We start from the raw sequence: 22,051 nt of genomic DNA, 5'->3' as shown, positions 1-22,051 counted from the left end.
AGCTGGTTTATCGATCGATTCTCTGACAGCTATACGTACTACGAGCATTCCCTCTGTATGACCATATTGACCATGTACTACTGCAGGCTTTTAATAAGCGTACCTTTACTACTTATTTGACTTTCCCTTCTGAACACATACCTCTATTTTATTAGTGAACATTTTAAATGCAAATACAACTTCAATTGTACTGTGTAGAAGACCCGATCACTAATATCAATATAGTACTGCCTGGAACTATACATAACTTTAAGATATTAGGGTTGTATTCCGAAAATCTGTCAAATCCGATTTGGCTGAAATCTTGCAGATAGTTTCATTTCACATAGAAACAATATTTACGAGAAGTTTTTTGATGATTTTGAAAATTAAAACTCAAGATTTTGCTAAAAACGTTTCGTCGCGGTAATGCCATTCTCTGCGTTTCCACCGGAAGGCGGGCCGGCTATATTTTTGGATCTTAACTTTTAAATTACCAAAAGTCCTTCACCTAACAATATTAATCGTTTCGAAGAGAAATAAAAATGATTTGAAATGAAAAATGTGGTATACCTGATAAGGAAAATTGGATCCGATACTGGAGGGGTACGGTGGTGAACGACGGTTGAACGTAAAGCGCATGGAAAAACCAGAGGGGGCAGATCTGCCGCATAGCCGACGGAAACTCGTCTGATCCCTCGTCAGACGCGACGCGCCGCGATCACGTACGGTGCACTACGTGAGAAGGAAGAAGGTTCGTACGTTCGTTCAGTCATTTCGGACGTGAGAACGAAGAGAGGCTTGTCGTCGGTCGAGCACTGCCACTGTAAATTTTCTCATTCATCTTCGAACTACATTCCTTTTATCTTTGTTCGATTCTTTAAGTGGGTTTTGCAATAGAAAAAAAAAAATTGATTAATTGGTAGGACCTGCCGCGTGTGAAACTTTCCATGCAGCGAGGGTGGAGGCAACACGTCCGAAGTGACTGACTGCAACGTGATTGACTGAAAACACATGGTCCGGTGATCGTGATCATGATTGCAAACCGGCTCGCACCGATTCTCACCCTTATCCTTGTGGTTCTGCTGTCGTCTATCCACCACGGGTGAGTGTAATTTTTTCGCGTTTCCCTGCTCCCTTTCATTACAAACTTATTAATCACGAAACGATCTGCAATCGTTTATCTGTCGTAAAAAAATGATGTACGAACCGAAATAAAATTCTGCTTCTGTCCTAATTTTTGATCCTGTATACTGTATTACCGATCGATCTATGCACAGTCTTTAGTTCTACATCATGATCTTTCTCCCACATAGTTGTTCTCATTATCTTTCAGCCGCTTTTTTAATATTTAATATTTTCCACGATTTTTATGGACAATCAATTCTACGATCATTCGTTGAATATATAAAGGTTTATCGAACAGATAGATGGGCCTTTTAAAAAAGCCGCGCATATTAAAGCGCAATGCGGTACTAATGGAAAAAGTACCGTGTATCCAGGGTAATGGAAATGATTAAGTACGCTATTACTTTTACACGCGTTTTAAATGCTCAACTACGAATCTTTTGAACGTTGAATCGTTAAAAAATGATTAGTAATTTCATTCGCGAGATATAAATCGTATAACTATGAAAAAGATGCTGAAACAGACATGATATGATTTGAGTTACATAAAAGGTATGTTAGACTTTTCATCGGCCGCATTCGTTGCAACATACATCGTACCTTCATTAGCATGTCGATGTTTCTCATATTTTAATTCGATCGATACAGTTATCGAATTTTGAAATTTTCTTTTTTTCACATTGGATGATCGATCAATACTTTGGTAGGTTGTTACAGATTACGTTAGATGGAATTATCGTAAATGAGGGCAATTAGTAGGAAGTAAGATAGCGCATTGGTGCTCGTCCTGTAGAGGATTACGATGTTCCAGATGTTTCGTCAGGGAACTCGTACAATAGTAGCACTTGTGGTACTTCCTCGGCGCTTGCCCGGAACCGAGTGTGCTCAATTTCTAAATTGAATCTCATTACAAAAGTAAATCGCGTGGAAAGGAAACAGGTTACCGGAAGTCACAAGTACATCGCAGAAAAATATTCATATCCTCTTAAAAAACGAGTGAGAATCATATACATACGCATTCTACTTCTTCTTATTCAGTTTTCTGTTCCTAAACGGGTATACATTTTTAGGGATGAAATAGCTGTCTTGTAGGTCGTTCTATTAAAGGGAAGATCTTCGTAGAACTTCGAAACGCTGCAATAATACGATACGATACGATATAAAGCTATCGACTTTTCGTAGGAAGACTATTTCTTTTCACTTTTCACTGCACTTAATCGATAAGCCCCTGACATTAATAAAGTAATTGCAGTTTTTCGCAATTACAGAAAAGATACACAACAGTTTTAAGAACTAAAACAGGTCAATCGAGTTGAACCTTAAAAATATCAAACACCAGAAGTGATGTAAGCGATGCGTTGTTGCGTGCAACCCGGCTTTAATCGTTAGGGGTTGACCTTAAAGGAACGATTCTACGACTGCTCGAACTTAAAGTCACGGGTGAAACATTATTGCGGTACTATCAGGCTAGAAAATCTTACCAACAGGCTTGCCACGACAGTGAGCATTTTTTCTAAAAACAATTATCGTTGGTTCTTTGATGCAATTTATTGAAATTCGAATTTTTTCGTTCATAGAACCTGTCCCCCGCGAGGGTTATCGAGCGACCCACTTTCTCCCCTCTCTCCCGCTGCATTCTCTCACACTCTCTCCTTCACCGAATTCTATTCTCCCTGCACCGCGTGGGTACCGTGATCAGAGGGTGTTTCTCGCGTTAACCTTGCCTTATCGATGAATTTTTTAATAAATCTCTTCGGTAAATCGGTGTCTTTACAGCGCACGTTCTTATACTACTTCTAGTTCCATTGAACTAGACAGTTGATTGAAAGAAAGCTTCTCGATTGATCAGTTTACAATGAAAAAATTATCAGTGAATGTTAAAAATCTCTGATGAATAATTAATCTAAATAGCAATGAATCCTGATTAGGTATTTCAAATAAACTTCACTAGGTCAGAGATCAGTAGGTATATCTTTTAAATATCCAAATTTCCAATTACAAGAGAAGAATGAAATTCCATTTTGCAGACGTTTTTATGTCAACGAGGAAGAAGCCGCCCAGCCAGTTCCTTTCTTTTTGTCCTGTCGATTACATAAGGACCTGCAATGTCACGCAGCGCTTGTTGGTCCTCACGCGACTCGCCTCTAGCGTCTAACCCAGCTACCCTGTCCTATTTACTGCTGATCGAACGTCTCGTGTGGTTTCAAATGTCACTGAAGAGCTTTTCCTCAATACAACACACAAATCTAATCAATGTTTTTCACACCTATACCTTGGTTGAAATAACTACAGCTTGACGGGTTGTCCCCTTTAATCGAGCCGGCAAAGGGTTGTCTTTTCCTCGTCAGAGTTCAATCGTGCGCGTCTTCGTTAAACTAATTTTACGCTTTGATGAACTTCCAGTGACTGTAAAAAGTTGTATAAAATTATCTGATCGCCTTGATATCTGCATTGATTGTTGATAGTTTGAATTTAATTTTCTTTAACGATTCAGCGAAAGTCTTGCGTTTCAATGATTAGTGGGAGAAAAATGCTCTTAGGAAGGGGCTGCAGAATTTGTTCAAGGTCAGGGTGTCACACCGTCTCATCTATATTTTCGTACGTGCTCGGGTAAATTCTGCGAATCGAAACCGGAAAGGAAGATTTCGTTAATATTATTTGCTCTCTTTTTGCAGTGTTGAAATCTGAACAAGTATTATTCTTGTTCTATATGTGGAAATACAGGGTGGCTTGGTAGGAGTGTATCAGTAGGTCATCACGCGCATTGAACGGGGTCTTCCTGCTTCGATATCAGCTGGTGCTGTAAACAAGACTTAGGAGGGTGAATGGGGTTGCGTTATGACGTCACAACGCGGCAGGACTGTAGCCAATCGGTGCCAGTTTGGATAGACCGAGCGTGAACAAACTTTTGAAAATTCAAACGAGACAGAAGATTTCTTCGATCAGATTAATTTTTCATTAACCATCGAACAAAATTAATCCGTTTACATTGAGACCTACATTTGAGACCTTCAATGGAGTCTGCAGTATCCACAACGCATACCTGACACATTAGTGTCCAGTTTTGAACGAAGCGCGGCACGCGATAAGGGTGGCACCACAAGGAAACCATAATTTACAAGATAAATTCAGTCATTTTTCCAAGTGCTGACCTACCCTGTCTAATCGATAGAACAGCTTAGTGTTTCACCCGATGCTTTCAACGATGCGTTTAGTTGCTTCTTCTTCTTTTTCTGTTTTTACGTAATTTAGGTAATATTGTTAAGAAAAAGAATTTGTTTTCAGGTGAGGCAATAATATGCTACCAAGCAACAGCGAATACGATCCAAGATGTGGAGATCCAATTCGACCCGTACAGTCTTGGAACGGTGAATTGCAGTTTTCAACCACGTCTAGAACATTTGAGCCATTTGGAACCAACTTTGTGTCGAAAAATCAGCCAAAAAGGTAACGATATTGTGTTGTGAATAGTTTAATTGTAGCTTAAATAATTTCGTAAACTTGATCCTTCGTTGCGTAACAGTGTTACGGGAAGATCAGGGTTGTCAGAGGTTGCGGATACATTACGGACGAAAAAGACAATGGCATGTGCTTGAAGAGATCAGGTACTCACGATGTTCAGGCACTCTACTGCTCATGCACCGGTGATCTATGCAACTCGGCTGAAAGCCGCACGCCGTCCTTCTTACTGCCGTTAACATCATTGTTGACGGTCGTCCTGGCAGTGCCGAGTGTGCTTCTTTCGTATCCGTTCGCAATATCCATCTTTACCTCGCCGCATTTCTCCATAGCCTAACCTCTTCAGCAACCAGTGGAGAACACCTGACGCCTAAACCGAACCACGATTTAATAGAGATCGTTCGAACCTGATCCAACTCGGTCTCTTTCGATTTCCGCCTTCGCTCTCGAAATTTCTATCAAATGTCTAAACACGAAAAATATATCAATTACCTTTCTTTAATATATTCTCTAACGTAATAAAATGCAGGAATTACCTGAACGATTCGCAAATCAAAATTGGCGGAAATCGAAACTGTTGACGAGTTGGTTGAAATTACAGCTATTGTCACACTTGTTATTTTTAAAAGGAGACGCTTGATCAAAAGGGTAAAAAATACAAAGATATACCGTTTTGGGATTCGAACGTTCGCAAAAAAGAAAAAAAAATAGTCAAATTACAAAATAGTAGTTCCAACGGTGATACAAACTGCCAGATACGCGGAAAGCGTATTTCAGTAGTACACTTGAAAAGAATTAAGATGAGAAAACACACACACACACACACACACACACACACACACACACGGCCTCCGCGCGTGAAACCATCAAGCGTTTCTCGCATAAGCGTAGAAAGTAAAAATAATAATTACAATACCTGTGGAGGATAAATAAACCTCGAGAATGCATATAATATATTATAGATATATAAAGTAAGCTGCTATAAAACAGATGAGATATAATACAAATATATTATATTTTATTCGAAGGAAGCAGAAATGGAATTGCACGCAAGAGGATACTACAGCTTATTTTTTAGAGAAGTAACGTCGGGTTGCTTCGTGAATGCCTGGTATTGTACAGAATTTTAATGCTGACGCGGAAGTTACGGAGAAGAAAAAAAAAAAAAAATGAAACACATATCATCGATACGTAATATATTTTACCCTTCGTTTCGATGAAGATGATAACTGGCATTGCGATCGCGACTCGTGTTCCACTAATTTTTGCAATAAAATGCTGTATAAACGGTAGCGGAGGCTCGCGAATGGAAAATACTAATTGACTTGTGCATGTGTGTGTGTATGCACGGCTGCGTGTATGTTGCGTGTACGTGTATGCGCGTTAAGAGAGAAAAAAGAAAACGCTAAATTATACAGATAGTTCGATTAAGAAATGAAATGTTGCTACTTAAGGTGATACTTGTTAAAAGTATCCGCATGCGAACGTTCTTGGTTCATACTTGGAAACTTTTTTCCAAGTATCATCTTAACAATCCTGGCCGTGAAAGCCTCAAGAATCTTATGTTGCTACTCTGTTGACCGTAGCCAACTAAAGATATAACAGTAAAACTAACAAATAACAAAAAAAAAATAACAAAAATGATACGAAAAAAAAAAATCTAAGAGTCGTAAATGAAATCGTAACGATGTAGAATCGTTGATGGAGAAAGTAGAGGGTAAAGTAGAACGCTTACTAACAAACAAAAAATAAGGCGAATACATGTCTCACCGCAGTAAGTACTTAAGTTAATTGTTGCTGCCGATGTTGTCACCCGTGTCATCGTCATCGCCATCGTTACACCACCATTGTAATTGCAATTATTATCATTACTCTCAGTACAATGGTTATCAAACTGCTGCTACCATTAACGTTACTGAAGTAATCAACATAATCATCATCATCATTATTGTTAATATATTATTGTTGTTATTATGTAATTATTGATTAAAATAAGATCGATGATCGCAATGAAAGGGATGAGGAACGATGGTAAACGTTTTGACATCTTGCAAGGTGGAAGAATAATGGTCACGATTTAAAATTCGTTTCCTTTCGAACTGCGGATGAGCACATGAGAAAACATGGAGTTTGTAATCTTCTAATCTATCTGGTATACGTTCAGTTAAAAGCTTTCACACTTCATAATTCTAAATATGTTGGATTCAGCCTCTTCGTTCCATCGAACGTAGTAAGAAGAATTTCTGTTCAAATTAAAAAGCGTGGAGATAAGTAGTCGAATAAAGAACGAAGATAATAGACAAAAAAGATAATAAAAATAAAATATTTCGTTACATTCCGTTCGATTAATTTAGCTAATCGACTGGCTGCTTTAGATGACAATTTAAGAATGCCTAGTAACGTTTGAAGCTTTTTACTTTTTATTTTGCTTAAATACAACACGAGGATGTAATTGTATGTATGTATAGTTATTCTAAAAGTATTTGATTTCGAAAAACTAGAATTATTCTGTACTTTACTTTACGTGGCATGACGTCCATTAAATTAGTTTGCGAAAGAAACATTTTTCTCGTTAAAAACAAATGTAATTATGATTTACAATGATGATAGAAACTGTGACATCTAAAGAATAAAGACAAACAATAAACCTTTTTTAATCTCTCTTCCCTTCTAATTGTTGCGCCCAACAGGAAATGGAATGTAACGAAACTGCTTTTCCGTGTACCCGTTTCGAATTACAGAAAATCCGCTTCTACATATCATTCGCTCATAATCATCTATCATATTTTAATTAAATAAAACTACTGGCATCACTGCCACCCCTCTCCCCCCTTATTCAAGCATATCGAATAAAAGAAGAAAGAAACGGGAAAAAAATATTACATTTAAATATCATTGATACGTATACATTTAACAACTTATCCCGGCCATCAAGAGATTACTTTTAAAACTCCTTCTGTTTATTACGATATTTATTGTCATCTAATGTTAATATTGCATTGTACGCATCGATCACCATGTACAGAGAATATTCTGCCAATAAAGAGTTGAATGGTTACCAAAAAGAAGAAAAAAATTAAGCAGTAATTTAAAAGAAAACAATGTGAAAATAGAAATATTTCAATTCAGATTGGACCTACAGATGTTATAATTACATACAGAATAAAGTACATTGTTCCCAGAACGTTATGTCAAAAGTTATACAATTAAATTGGTTTGTTATTCAATAATTTTGATGTTAGTGAACATACATAAATAAATGCTGTTTTCTTTTGCGATGTATCATTGATTCATATAACCTTCGTCTATAATTAATTCAGTACGAGAACGGAAATGCTTATGAGCCTGATACGTTTATCATCAAAATATACCAGGATGCGCACTATAGATATAAAATGATATGTTCATGATAGAAATGATACCGAACTTGATGGTCATTTTTTAATAAATACGTAAAAATCATCAAAGGTAAGAAATGATTATAAATGCTACAAATATTACACATACTTGTTGAATAGGTAGTTAAAGTTGATAGCACGTATTTAAGTAGAGAAAAATCTTAATTGCTAATCTAAGCAGCTTCTTATGTAATAATCTCTATATAGTAAGTAAAACGTAAACTTCGCGCGTATTAGACAATAGCACCGTATAAAATAGATTGAGATTATAGATTATAGAATCAAAGGAACGTTAGTAATGTGTCGTTTCAATTTGAAACGGTTATTTATTAAAGCAATAGACATTTCTAAAATTAAAAATTCTGTATAAAAATTTCTAATGTTTAACAGTAGAAAACATATCTGGACTTGTTTACAATGTAATATTTTTCGTTTTTCGATATTGATATTCACAAGGCACGAGGGTCGACGTTTCGATGGCTGGCCGGAAGACACGGAAGCACTCGATCAGCGTGTCTCTGAATTCAACTACAATCACATTTTCTTCTGACTGTACAAAGATAAACGTTAGTCTAATTTCTTATTAGATTCATCGTTATGAATATTAACAATAATGTGAAAGTAAATGGTTTTAATACTGTGATGCTTTTGTATGACACTCTATTATTTAGAAAGTTTAATGTTCAATTATTCATGTTCAATTAACTCATGGATTTACAGTAAATGTTAATATTATTCTGTGAGAAATAAATGTGAGTTTATGTTACAAAAAATAATAAATCTGTGACTTATAGTACTCGATGAGTAATAATAAAATAAAATTTCTCTCATCGTATAATGTTACGATTTCGTTTAGTCGACTAGAAGCTGTGAACTTTATAAAAGTTTTAATTAGAAATTGATATCTCCAAGAGTAACAAAATTTGCGTGAAAAATTCTATTATCTGCATTAATAAGGAGCGTTAATTTAGAATGCTTAGACGAAGTGAACTATTAATTGGAACAATCGAGTCATTATCTGAAATAAGCGTATATCATTGGGATTCAGTTTGAAAGTTTAGAAAATGTTAAACTTTTAGTGTGCTAAGTATCAGAAATATGACTATACAGCTGATTTTTCCTCTTCGGTTGATATAAACGGTGTGACCACTTGCATGTTTACCGATATATATAAAGGAATAAGTGAGTTGTTTATCCAGAGACATCACTTGTTTCTAAAATATAATACATATTTTTTAGTAAATATCATCGTAACAACTTAAAATAAGAACAACTCTACAAAAATTACTTACTTCCTCGTTTTATGAAGAGATAACCTAAGCATACCTGAACTCTGAATAAGTTTCACTTGACGTTGTTCATCCAATGAAATTAAACATATTCTGTAAAATACTTTCTTTAACACAATTTATAACTTAGATGCTATAATTTAAGTGTTTGAATTGCAAAATAAATATATACTTTAAAATTATGTTGTGCTTGCTGTGGTTGGCCTTGATGTGGTCTGTGTCTAGTCTATGATTCCTTTTAATTCTTAAAGTGGTACTATCTAAACATACCACCAAGTCTAAACCAAAATGAAATGCTGTCCATCTCCAAATATGTTCACCAGCCTTCTCGATACATCTTCCACAACGAAAACATTCACGAGCAAATTCTTCTTCACTCATTTGTTTCGGTCTATAATGTAAAAAAAAAAAAAAAAAAAAAAAGATAAACATATTTTATGATTTTGCATATGTATTCTCCTACACTAATTGCTTTCTTATTATATCAATGTAAGTAGGATAATTATCAAATGGTACCTAAAGACAATGAACAAACATGGGAGTAGGTTTTTCAGAGTGAAAATTCTGGCCACAAAGCTGGATGTAAAAAGGAAGGGGAGAAAAAAGAAGGCACATATTCGAGATTCTTTACTATGTCCATCAACCTAAGCATAGATGAAGGATACATTTAGAAAATGTAGCATTTTGTAAACTTACCCTCGATCTTTATTTGCATCTATTCTTAGTAAATGTAACCATTGCTCTTTATACGCATTGTGTAACCATTCGTGTGGTATTAAATTGTCGCTATATAAAATTTTCACATCTTGATCGTGTAACAAAAGATACTTCATCCTCAATGCTTTGAAAGGGGCTGCAAATTCTTTTCCTTCCTCAGTTGTAAGAAAAGGTTTTGTCCACTTATGGTTTCTAAAGTACTCATCAATTTGAAGTGTTTCTTCTTTATTGTGCACATGAACAAACAACCTGAAATACAATTAATTATCATGTAATAAAAGCAGTTGCATTGACCACATTTTATAACTTACCAGACGCGCAGCATCATGTATATGCAAAATTCTGTTTGCATAGCAATTAAATCAGGACTAGCAATTAACTCAGCCATCAAATCAGGTGTAATTTCTTTTAAAAATGTTGGGTGTAACCACCCATATCCCAAAAGATTAACTTCTAACCATCGTTTTGCTGCAGTTTTCACAACTGGTACACCATAAGACACAGCAGCATTGTAATAAGGGACAACTGTTTTTATATTTGTTGTTTCTACCATAATGTCAGTGCATTGATCAATTAATCCTTGTAATTGGAATAATGTGGAAGTAGCTAAAATTGATATAACATCTTTTGGTTCCAAACTGACTTCATCTTGATAAAAGGAACCAAAGACAGTTAAAAGAGCTGAAAACGTATATAATTAAAGGAAACAGCTCGATCATTGAAACAGTAATTTGTATTAAAAAAGTTACTTACAGTCTAATGTAATGTTAGGATCAGCAATTTCTACACTGATAACTGTCTCGTTTGCTTCCCTCCAAGATCCAGAAAACATACTTGCAAAATATGGGCTCTGTTAAGAAAGAGAAATTAAGATTTAAGTTTACATAAATAGCCAATTATATACTAAAGTAAAAATTTTACCTGACTGATATAAACTTTATGTAATCTCCATGCTTTTCCCAACATAAGTACAGTTATGTCACTTCCTTTCTCCTCTTGAAATAAAGTTTTATATATGTACTGTGCTGTTGTAAGCAACTTTCTTCTAAAAAATTCAAAACATATCCTTATATACATTTTATGAATCATTATCAACACAAAATTAAACATAGACAGTAGAAAATTTCATACTTTTTCGGTGTTTGAAGCGTTGCGGTCGATGTAATCCGATTCAGAATCAAAATCATCTTCCTCAATACACTTTCGTTTACGTCCACGGTATACTGAATGCACTGCATTGTTTGACATTGACGCAATTCTGCTCGCATAACTTCCCATTTTGTTACGTTTTAATGAATATAAAAAATTTCAAATCCTAATACCGACAAATTCTTCAGAATTCTCAACATTGTTTTCAACGTAGAGAATCATACGTTAACCACCAGTATTCAGTACACAGAAGAAAGTGATCTGTATGGATACTTTATAAAAAACGTGCAATGTAGTAACGTATTCACACACATGTAGTATATATATATATATATATATATATAGATATATAAACATGTAAACATAAAAGCTACGACAAAATTGAATAAAAATATTTATTAACGAAATGTTCGTTTTAATTGGATGTTTCTCTTTTTAAAAATCTTACCAATTCTTTAATACAATCAGTACATACGTACACGCACAATCGAATATATTATAAATAATATACCTAATAAATTTATGCACACATAAAGTCCTATTCTTATGAAAACTATGTAAGTGTACCAATATTAATTGATTAATGTGACGCTTTACTACTCTTTAGTACTTTACTATTTCATGAGCATTCATGAGTAAGGCTTGTAAAAAACTAAGAAGTGACGCCAAATGATAAATTTGATTAGTAAACAGAAGTGATGGATGTAAATTACATTTAAAAAAAATTTATATACATTGATAGTGTTATTGTATATTGTCGGAAACAACTTTAGGCTAATGATATATTATAACCTTATATAAAAGAAGTCACTCTTTATATATATACATATATATAATACAATATAGAGGTAAGAATTTTTTACGAATGAAGTATATTACAAAACGTCGCAATCTCTCTCCGTTAAACATCATTTTATGAAGGTATGTTATTGTATTTACTTTATAAAGTATTATAGTGTTTCTAAGTAATTTACATGTATAAAATATAATAGGAGGATTATTTTGAAGAACAATGGAGAATCTTAACAATGAAATTCGTAACCTAATTTCATCTTCTGGACATTCTTGTTCCAAGGCAGTAATTGAAATGGCATCCCAGCAGAAACAACAATCTGATGTTTCTACAAATTCCCGTTTGTATACCTTAAGAACTAGATTGAACAGCTTTAATATAGGAAAACTATCAAAATCCAACAATGTAAGAGCTATGCACGAACTACTGTGTAAACCAGTTTCTGTAAAGATAAAAAAATTACCAGAGTTGAAATTAAAGAAAACACCTAAAATAAGGCATAAAATACAGAAAAACAAAACAAAGCAAATTAATAAAATGACGAAAGGGAAAGCAAAATTTAAGCAAAATCAGGTTGTAAGTCAGGTGCATGGAAATAAGAATGTTCAACCCCAACCTGTGTCAGCTTGTGAAACAGTAACATCTAATAATCATAATTCAAGCTCAGAGGATTTATTAAACAGTATTAAACAGCCATATATAAAATTACATAGAATCGATGAAGTAATTAATAAAATAGCACAGACATTTGCAAAAGTAATTCCAAATAAAGAATATAATACAAATGTACATGAAGGTCATATAAAGAAAACTCAAACTGAAATAAATGGAAAACCATCAAACATTGATATAGATGAATGTCTTGAAAAGAATAACTCTGAAACTACATCTAATCCAGATTTAGGTGATACTTTGCAACCAAATCATAATGACACATCTGATTCTGAGACTGATATTAATAAAAATGCTTCTAATAGAATTTTTAGAAGAAAACGTAAAATTTTCCGTGACGACGATGATGATGATGAGAGTAATAATGCATATAAAGTATCTTCGGGAAATACAAAACAATTAAAGTTAAATATATCAGAGAAAGAAACAGAAGATTGTGTAGCTAACAAAGAAGTTAATGCTGTTAACATCAGGCCAGTATCGGTAACAAAACCACTTCAAAATTTAAATGTTTCTGATAAATTACATGATCCTTCAAATAAACAAAATTCTCGTCGTGGTAATGTAAATAAAACGCAACAACAGGATAATGTTTCCACTTTTGTGCCTTCAAATGTTATACGGAGTACAGAAAGAAATGTGCTTCAAACATTAAATAATGAAGACATTCAAAACCAAATTGAAGAATCATTTATTTCAGATAAAGATTTAAAAGTAAAATATAACTTGTTTAAAGATTTAAGAGTTTGTTTGGTCAAGTTTGATGATATAAAATGCTCTACAGTTAATAAATACTTAGATTTAGAAGCTGAATCGATAATAAGAAAACATATGAATGAATTAAACAATTCTGGGTGTGCAAATGTAGAACAGTTCTTACTTGACAATGCAATGCAATTTGAAGAAGAAAATGAAAAAGTAGATATTGTCGAATTTATGAAAGATGCACCGATCTTAGACTCAAACGTTTCTGAAGTTTCAGAGAATACAAGAATAAAACAGGAATCTCATTTAAATAATCAGGAAATTTCTGAAGAAGTATCTTCAGTATATTCTACTGAATCTACACCATCTTCTCCAATAAAATCAGTCGCTAAAGCTTCTAAATCGTCAGGTGTAATAGAAAATATTATTAAGGCAGGGCAATCAGGAGATAGATCACATAGTTCTATGGTTAGTGAGGTATATTTTCCGAATAAAGAATTATCAATAACATCGTTACGTCAATGTAGTCCTAAGAAGACAAGTAATAGTGTGAAAATAATGGATTCAGAAAGTGTACAGACTAATGCATATAACATCACCTTTTCCAAAAACCCTGAAAATAATGAAAAAGTACTTATCTCTGGAAGAAAGATGTTTGTAACCAAAATACATGCTCAAACTGTAAATATCATAAATCCTAAAGTAAATACGAAAAAGAATATTTCAGCTTGTCATTCCACAATTGTTAGTCCATATAAGCTTAAAAAACCTGTGGATAAAGAAGATAATAACCATAGTATTAGTTATAGATGTATTGTCTGTGATTGTGTCTTTGAAAGTTATTCTCTTTTGCAAAATCATTTGATTAAACACAGACAAAAGCAAATAATATTCCATCAAATACACCAGAAGAATCTATTTCAGTTCATTCTGAAAATTCTGAGAATCTTGAAAAAACAGTACCTTGTTCTTCAGAATTTAAAAAGACAGAATCACTACAGCTTTGTGAGCAAAGTACTTCGCAAACAACGTCATTAAGTAACGCTCATGAAAAGAATAAACCACAAACTAAAGGTACTTCAACGCAAGACTTACAAAAGAAGAAAAATTATTTTTCAAAACAACGATCTAAGTTTATCGATACGCTTTGGAAACCAAGCGAATGTACTATTTGTTCACAAATTTTTCCAACAGCAACTGATTTAGCAGCTCATATTTTCTTGCACACAGAACATGAATTGCAAAAAGCTTATGAAACTGCCAAACAAAAAAACAGCAACAAAGATGAAGAAACAAAAAGTGAGAAATCTAAGCAGACTACAAAACAGTCAGATGATGTCAAGAAGATAATGCTCACAACTGAAAAACCTTCAGAGGCTGTTAATAAACAAGAAAAATTACCAGTTGTACAGCAATGTAGTGGATCATTAAAAACACAAGATTCAGAAGTTACAATTGTATCGATAGTAACAACATCAACGACAGCAACAATAGCAACAACAGCAACGACATCAACAGTAGCAACAACAGCAACAACAACAGTACCATCAAGTACAATGATAACTGTTACTGATACTTTGAACATAAATAAGTCACCCGTTGCAAGCGGAAATAGTTCTAAAGAATTACAATTGCCTTCGGTTAAAAGTAAATTAAAAAAGAGGACAGGAAAGAATTCCTTTAAAATATGTAACTGCCATAAAGAGAGAGAAATTAGTAACAATTGTTTGAAGATTGAAATAGTTCTACTTTGTCACACTTGTAATGTACTATTTAGAAGCATGAACTGTTTTGACAACCATTATGATCTTCCTGAATATGAAATGTGTCGTGCAAATCGAGCTCATAGTAGTAGAACTCCAAATTTATTGTGTGTCACATGTAGTAAAATGTTTCCGTCAGTTCAAGATGTACGTCGTCACTTAGAGAGTCATGCCCGAGTCAAGCGAAATTTTACTATGGATTTTCGATGTAAAATTTGTAAAGTTCTATTTATCGGAATTGGAGCACTTTTTTATGTTCATTGGTCAAAACATCTGCAAGATCCTTATTGGAAAGCTGATGAAACCACATTTCCAAAAAATTCAGTGGTACATTCACAACCAAACCAGGATGGAAACACTTCAAATACATCTAAAGAGAATTTCATTCAAGTAGCAGAATACATTTGCAATAAATGTAAAATACCTTTTGTCACTGAAACTGACTTGAAAATACATCATCTAAAATGTGTGACATCTAATAATAGCTGTAATAGTAATGCAGAGAGATCTTTAGAAATAGAAGTACATTGTAGTTTATGCAATGATGTTTTTACTGAAAAATTAACATTTTATAGACACGTGAGAAACAAACATAATTTTATCAGTGAACCTCAATCGGTTTGCGTATCTCTCACCCTAATCAAAACGGCATATATTTGTAATGTTTGCATGGAAGTATCTGAAAGCATGGAGGACTTTGAGGATCACTGGTTAAAACATAGCACAGCTACTGTCTACTTTACTTGTTCATATTGTACAAAATCATATTGCAATGGTTTGAATGCTTTCTTAGAACATGCTAGGATGCATCAAGTTAATGTGAAACAATATGTACTGTCTTGTAAAGTAGATTATGAAAATACTGAATTCATTTGTAAACACTGTAATATTGGGTTTCAATCTGAGAAAGACTTTAATGAACATAATATTATTCATAAACTAAATCAAGTACAGAATCAGAAAGATTCTGTATTACATCCGAAGGAGAACCAGATTTCTGATCTTTCGACGATAACAGAATTAGTTGATGAAAAACAAAAGGAAGATAATACAAGTCAATTAACAGAACAGAGAAATGAAGTTCATCCAGTACCAACTGATAAAGATGACGATAGGCAAAAATTAATTAATATATTAGAAGGAACGGATGATGATTCTGAACCTGAGTTAACGATAGATTGGATAGAGACACCACAAGAAGAAAATAAATTATCAGAAAAACAAACTGCATTAGAAAATGAATTAAATACATCTTCCATTGTACAACGTCCTACAGTTTTAAAAAGTCGTACAGTTAACACATCTATAAAAAATGTAGTGCAAGCACCTTCACAAGCACCTTCACAAGCACCTTCACAAGCAACCTTCTAAAAATATTGTTTCAACATATTCCCAAACTAATACTGAAAATCCAAAACAAATGTTTTAAAATTCCAGTGGTAACGATAGAAGACAAATCTGAAATTTCAAACAGCCAGAATGTTTAAATGTGCAAAGTACCGAAAATAAAAATGCTTCTGATTCAACTAAAAGTCAAGAAGAGCCTATAGCATTAAAGAAAAATTGTCCTCTGAGACCAAGACAAGGATTCTTAAGAGTAAGATCTCTTGCAGAACTTACAAATCAGACAAAATCTGTACAAGCTGAACAGAGTAAAAGTCCAGAACCGTCTAACTTGATAGTTCTTCACAATCCTTTAATCTTCACAAAATGTGTTACACCTGCTACGACATCAGTAATAACCAACCAACAATCGAAGCAAACACAAACGCATGCAAATCAAGAGAAAAGTTTAGGTGATGTTACGCAAAATTCAACATCAGCATATCATAAAAATTTACCTGCTTCCAACATTCTTCGAACAACCTTAGCTAAATCACCTTTTGTTCAGAAAAGTGTAAACGCTTCTACCACAGCAGCAGCAGGTTGTTCAGAAGTACAAAACCAACAAGTAAGAGATACAACGCCTCGTTTTACGAGTATACCTTCATGTATAAATATCGCAAATAATACACGAGGTATAAATCCACTTACTTGGTATCTTCCATCTCCACAAATAATCGCAGCATCAAATAATACTTTTATTCACAATGGACAACGTGTAGTTGCAGAAAAAAGATGTAACGATGGTAATTTGATGACAACAGACCAAGCTACTACAATTAATAACAAACAGAATTCTAAAGAGTATCAAACTACTTCACCAATTATTTCTTATCAATATCCATGCTTCGTTGCCACTAATTCAAATAATGGTAATGAAATGCAGCAAAAAAGTCAACAGATGGGGATTAATACTTTAGGTGAGGCTCCTAGTTTTTATTATAAAAATCCTGTTAGTAGTACTGGTGGGATGTCGATAGTGATTAATCAGACTACAGCTGCTGTGCAAAATATGCCCACAATAAATATTTTGCGACAGGAACAGCAACATGGGAAAGGCACAACAATTTTGGACCATTCGTATGCACAACAAACACAGGTATGTGACGCATATTGATTCTAGCGATCAAAATATGTATTTCATGTAATTTGTTGTTTTATGATTTACAGGATCTAAATAATTTTTCGGCATCAAATAATGTTTATCAAATGGTAAATGAACATGAAATACCAAACGTAGAAACTAGTGCTTCTTATAAAGTTAATCTACAACCACAAATACTTATTTGTGTTTATTGTCCAAAAACTGTTTATTTTTCATCTATTGAACTGCTTGAATTACATATGAATATGAATCACAATTTCGTATGTAATACTTGCGGTCTACGTTCGTACAGTTTTGATCAACTAAACATTCATAAATTGAAGCACAATTTTATTTGAGAAACACATATTTTTCAGTAAAAAGTAAGCGTTATTTACATTAAATTAGATCTAAGATTAAGTACTATGGAAATATGCAAATGATGTTATTATCAAACACCTTTGTATATTAAACTTTCACAGAAATCTCTACAGTATAGATTGTATTATGATAGATTTAATAAGGGATTGAATATTTTATTTTCAACATTAGTTAGAATATCAACATTATACATATACAGGATGTCCCGCGACTCATGGTCAACCGATTAGGAGGTGATTCTACATGTAAAAATGAGTAGAAAAGAAAGAATAAAATTTTCACATGTAGAATCACCTCCTAATCGGTTGACCATGAGTCGCGGGACATCCTGTATACTTATATACAAATTGATACATGTAATTATATCTAATACCAGATTACTCCTGGCATTTGTGTTAATGTTATCTTTTTTCAAAAGAAAATGTTATAAGTTAGCATAACAAAATTCCTCCTAAAAGTAAAGTATAAGATTAAAATTTTTAATAGCTTTTAATTTGAAATAGATTGTGTATGAAGAACAATTAATTTCTATGGTACCATGACATCGGAAACGAATTCTGAACAATGTATTACCCAACACAACAGAACATCTGAAAGTGCAAGTGTTGTTATTTTTATAACTCTAAAAGATTTTTAACTGTAAGAATTATTATTGTATTCCCGAAACGAATATGTTATAAATTGCTAAATAAGAGTGTCAAGGAAGAGACGTTATGGAAGGAAATAAAAAAATTATATGAACGCGAATGACAATGCGTATGCTTGTCTTCTTTATTCGGCACTTTGAGCATTTTATCTTGTTCTCGTTTGTATCTTTTACAATAATCATTGCTTTAATTATCGCAATCGATAGAAATGTATTTAATGGGGTGTACACCACCCCGTAGGCTACTCAATTTTCAATCGCTTATATCTCGAAAACCGAGCTTTAGATTGAAAAATGGTAAAAGACTTTTCGATTCATTTTTTTATAAATGTTATTTATTCTGCTTTTGTTGTGACTACGACTTGCGGCTGGCGTTTCAACTTATTAAGTATTATGCCATTGGTTGCTAATGTACGATTGTATGCAATTCAAGCTACCCTTAAAAACAGTAGTGTTCCATCATTATTGACTATATTTACCCTCGTTTTTGAATGCAAATGGTGAAAGGCTCCTCCCTCAATCTTTCACCTTTGTATGGATAACCGGTTGCCGAAGTTCTCGTTGAAGTTTTAATAGTTATTATTTTTTGAATAAATTGTTACATTTGGAAAACGTGAAAATCATCAAAGAATAAAAATCAGAACAATTTTCACTAAACGGTTAATTAAGAGAAGCTTAAATTGCACCTGAACGATTCAACAAAGAAAGGGAGAAACATAATCTTCCAGAGGTTCGACTTCCGTTTTGAAGTATTCGATTTCATACATAGTATATATTATCTACTTTTAAGAAAAACGTTTATATGATCCTATTATACATGTCGATTATATTATAATAAAAAAAAACATTGGATTATGTTAACAGAAAAATTCTTATGTTTATTTCATTGTACTCAGATTGATCATTTATCTTTTTCATTGGAATTAAATGCAAAGTACTTTGTAAAAGTTATATTTCATTGTAATCTCTAAAAGTTATGACTTCAACTCAATTGATAAGTTAAAAAGTTTGTTTTAAATCGCATACCCGACAGGGGTCAATCGTGTTCTTATCGTAATGAACGGTTGCATATGTGTTAAGGCAAGCCCTACATAATTGCTCGTGTTTCCGGTTTCCGCAAGCGTACCGTGTATGGGTACACTTTTTATTTTTTTTCATTTATCCTAGAATTTGGCACGTGATTCACGCAACACAATCTTCCGTTGTGTTTTAACTCGAAGAACAAAAATGGTATCGCGTATTTGTTACAATACGGGGTACACGATACCTTCGTGTAAGTACAAAGCTATCTATACGTTTGTTTATTGGAATTTACACTTGTCTCGAAACGGAAAGGTGAAGGCTATTCGTGAACGTCGCTATGTATTTTAATTTTCAGATTAAATAATTAAAACGTTACTCCTAAAGATCTTGAATATTTAAGGGCTCAACGATGATCGACATTACAAATATGGGAATAGAAAATTTCACATACCTCTGTAATTACATTAATCATTCGAACTTGGAGAATTTGAAATACATAGCACGTCCACTGTTATAAATAATCCTACCTTAATGATTAAGTATCACTACGAAAGAGCTGAATGGCCCTTCAGGGATCGATTGCTAAACATCGAATCCTCTTTCGTACGGTTTAATAATAATAATACTGATATAGGTCTTTGACGTTTATCTCGAGCTTACAATCTTTTCTATCTTCAGCGAAATCGTTCTTGCGAAAGTACATAGAATTGATTATGAGACTATCAGGAACAAAGAGGAATTTAATGAAAAAAAAAAAAGAGCTACAATTGAGGATACTTTGAAAGAAACCCTGTTAGTCTCTGTGAATCAACGAAGATTGCAAGACACGGTAATTAATCACGTTTCTACAAAACGAGCACGAGTATATCGTGCGTGGGAAAGGAAGCGTAGAGTGGATCGTTTATTCTAGAAAGATTCTTTGTCACGTGTTGTTGAGCCAACGGAGGTTTAGAGAATTTCTATCTCTCTGTCGTTACATCGATTAACATAGACAGACCTCCGTGATATATATATATATATATATTCATAACGCTACCGTTTACATTAAATCCTACAGACTAGACGTATTATATCGGTGGAAAAATATCGTATTTTATCATATCGGAATATCATAAATTTGCACGTAATACATTGGACGTTCTATATCCAGCAGCTTAACCTTCCCTCACGAGTACGAAAAAGTAGGTTGAGCGACGGAAAACCCTTGACCCTACTACTCTCCTTTTAACCGAGTTTCCGGTTGGAAAAAAAATTCCTTTACCATCTTCTTCCTCTTCTTCTTTATACTTTTCTTGTCAAAAATGGAGGGAAAATGATTTTCAATGAAAATCTTTGAGAAACTCGAATTTAGAGATTTAGAAAACTGAAGATTTAAAGATCCAAAATTATAGAAGATGAAATTTAAGAAACTGAAGATTTATAGAATCCTTAGAGGAATATAAGTTTAGAAAAATGGAAAATTCGACTTTTTTTCGTGTTATAAATGAAAATAAAATGGTTTCGAGTAGCGAAGCTCATGCTGCTGCCTTTAATTCTCACAGCTATGCGTGTCTCATCACTCCTCATCTTCCTTCGTTCCTTTAAACTGGACATCAAGAAGTGGTTGCACCATTCTTAGCAATTTATACCATCTAAATCACCTAGTCTACCTTGTAAATAAATTATCATCTAATGTATATCGTGTCACTCGAAAATTATTGACGTGTACGTATGTACACGTTACACGATCAACTGGCCAAAGGTCCTCGATCTTTCTTTCTTTTTTTTTCTTTGATCGATCGTTCTATCTATACAGAGTCACGCAAAAGATGACGTCCGTTCGTGATTTGTACAAAAATCAATTACCTTATAAACGGGCTTAATAATTTGGGTCCTCGTTGAATCAGTCTGAAAAGGGGACATTGTTACCTAAGTAGACTAGAATGTACAGAATAGAGCTGTACTCTTTTCTTTTATTTTATATCAAATCGTGAGCAAACAGTATTATCTCCCAAATTTTCTTTTCTTTTTTATTGCTTTCAAAAAAAATTTACCATTCCATAAAATAGCTACACGATTATAAAATATGGAATATGCAAATTTCTTTTTTTTGTAATTTTATGACGGCAAAATTGATTGAGCAACGTTTTGAAAGCGTACAGTTCTAATCTGTCGTAGGGTTTGTAGAAATACGAGAACCTAAGTTAAGACTATTATTGCGATTTCAAGCTTAGGTCTAATCTTTGTGTTCTCTGGCTTTTGTAATACTGTTGTTTCGATTCAATACTGTGCGTTCACAGTTGTAGGGTTTATATATACAGGGTGTTCGACAACAGGTGGGCAAAATTTTAAGGGGTGATTCTATGACTGTACCGACCCCTGCTGAACTGACGTTCATTCGTCGGTGCTGGGCAGGTTGCAGGTTTCAGGCGCTTTTTACTCGAATTTTTAAACGTTAATTACTGGAAAGCAAAGCCGCAAACGCTATTTCGTTATTCTTGAT

At 33.6% G+C, this 22,051-nt stretch overlaps 2 protein-coding genes and 1 pseudogene across 3 annotated transcripts; 2 read left to right on the top strand and 1 right to left on the bottom strand.

Moving 5' to 3' along the window:
• The first annotated feature begins 656 nt into the window (after positions 1 to 656).
• On the top strand, positions 657 to 4,847 carry LOC114877191. 2 transcript variants are annotated; one of them, XM_046290204.1, is made up of 4 exons: positions 657 to 733; positions 906 to 1,084; positions 4,394 to 4,554; positions 4,631 to 4,847. In XM_046290204.1, the coding sequence occupies exons 2-4, from the start codon at positions 1,014 to 1,016 to the stop codon at positions 4,753 to 4,755; spliced, it is 357 nt and encodes a 118-aa protein (XP_046146160.1). In that variant the 5' UTR covers positions 657 to 733; positions 906 to 1,013; the 3' UTR covers positions 4,756 to 4,847. The 2 variants fall into 2 exon arrangements, with proteins under 2 accessions (XP_046146160.1, XP_046146159.1); XM_046290203.1 differs by having other exon boundaries at positions 666 to 805.
• Positions 4,848 to 6,085: 1,238 nt separating this feature from the next.
• LOC114877190 (protein germ cell-less) lies at positions 6,086 to 11,436 on the bottom strand. The gene is given in 10 exon segments (XM_046290205.1): positions 6,086 to 9,141; positions 9,143 to 9,178; positions 9,253 to 9,346; positions 9,426 to 9,644; positions 9,950 to 10,219; positions 10,282 to 10,651; positions 10,724 to 10,820; positions 10,892 to 11,015; positions 11,102 to 11,121; positions 11,123 to 11,436. Coding segments are annotated over 10 exon segments (1,431 nt in total). The 5' UTR covers positions 11,249 to 11,436; the 3' UTR covers positions 6,086 to 9,066.
• Positions 11,437 to 11,674: 238 nt separating this feature from the next.
• LOC114877189 lies at positions 11,675 to 18,647 on the top strand (annotated as a pseudogene).
• The last annotated feature ends 3,404 nt before the right edge of the window (positions 18,648 to 22,051 follow it).

Source organism: Osmia bicornis, chromosome 2, assembly GCF_907164935.1.
Source record: "Osmia bicornis bicornis chromosome 2, iOsmBic2.1, whole genome shotgun sequence".
NCBI classification, from domain to species: Eukaryota; Metazoa; Arthropoda; class Insecta; order Hymenoptera; family Megachilidae; genus Osmia; species Osmia bicornis.
This window is presented reverse-complemented; position numbering and strand designations above follow the sequence as displayed.

Excerpts from the sequence above, each read along its gene's own strand:
- LOC114877191 (XM_046290204.1), top strand. The coding sequence starts at position 1,014 with ATGATTGCAAACCGGCTCGCACCGATTCTCACCCTTATCCTTGTGGTT. Across the intron at positions 1,085-4,393 it reads CTGTCGTCTATCCACCACGG|TGAGGCAATAATATGCTACC; the intron begins GTGAGTGTAATT and ends TTTGTTTTCAGG. Across the intron at positions 4,555-4,630 it reads TCGAAAAATCAGCCAAAAAG|TGTTACGGGAAGATCAGGGT; the intron begins GTAACGATATTG and ends GTTGCGTAACAG.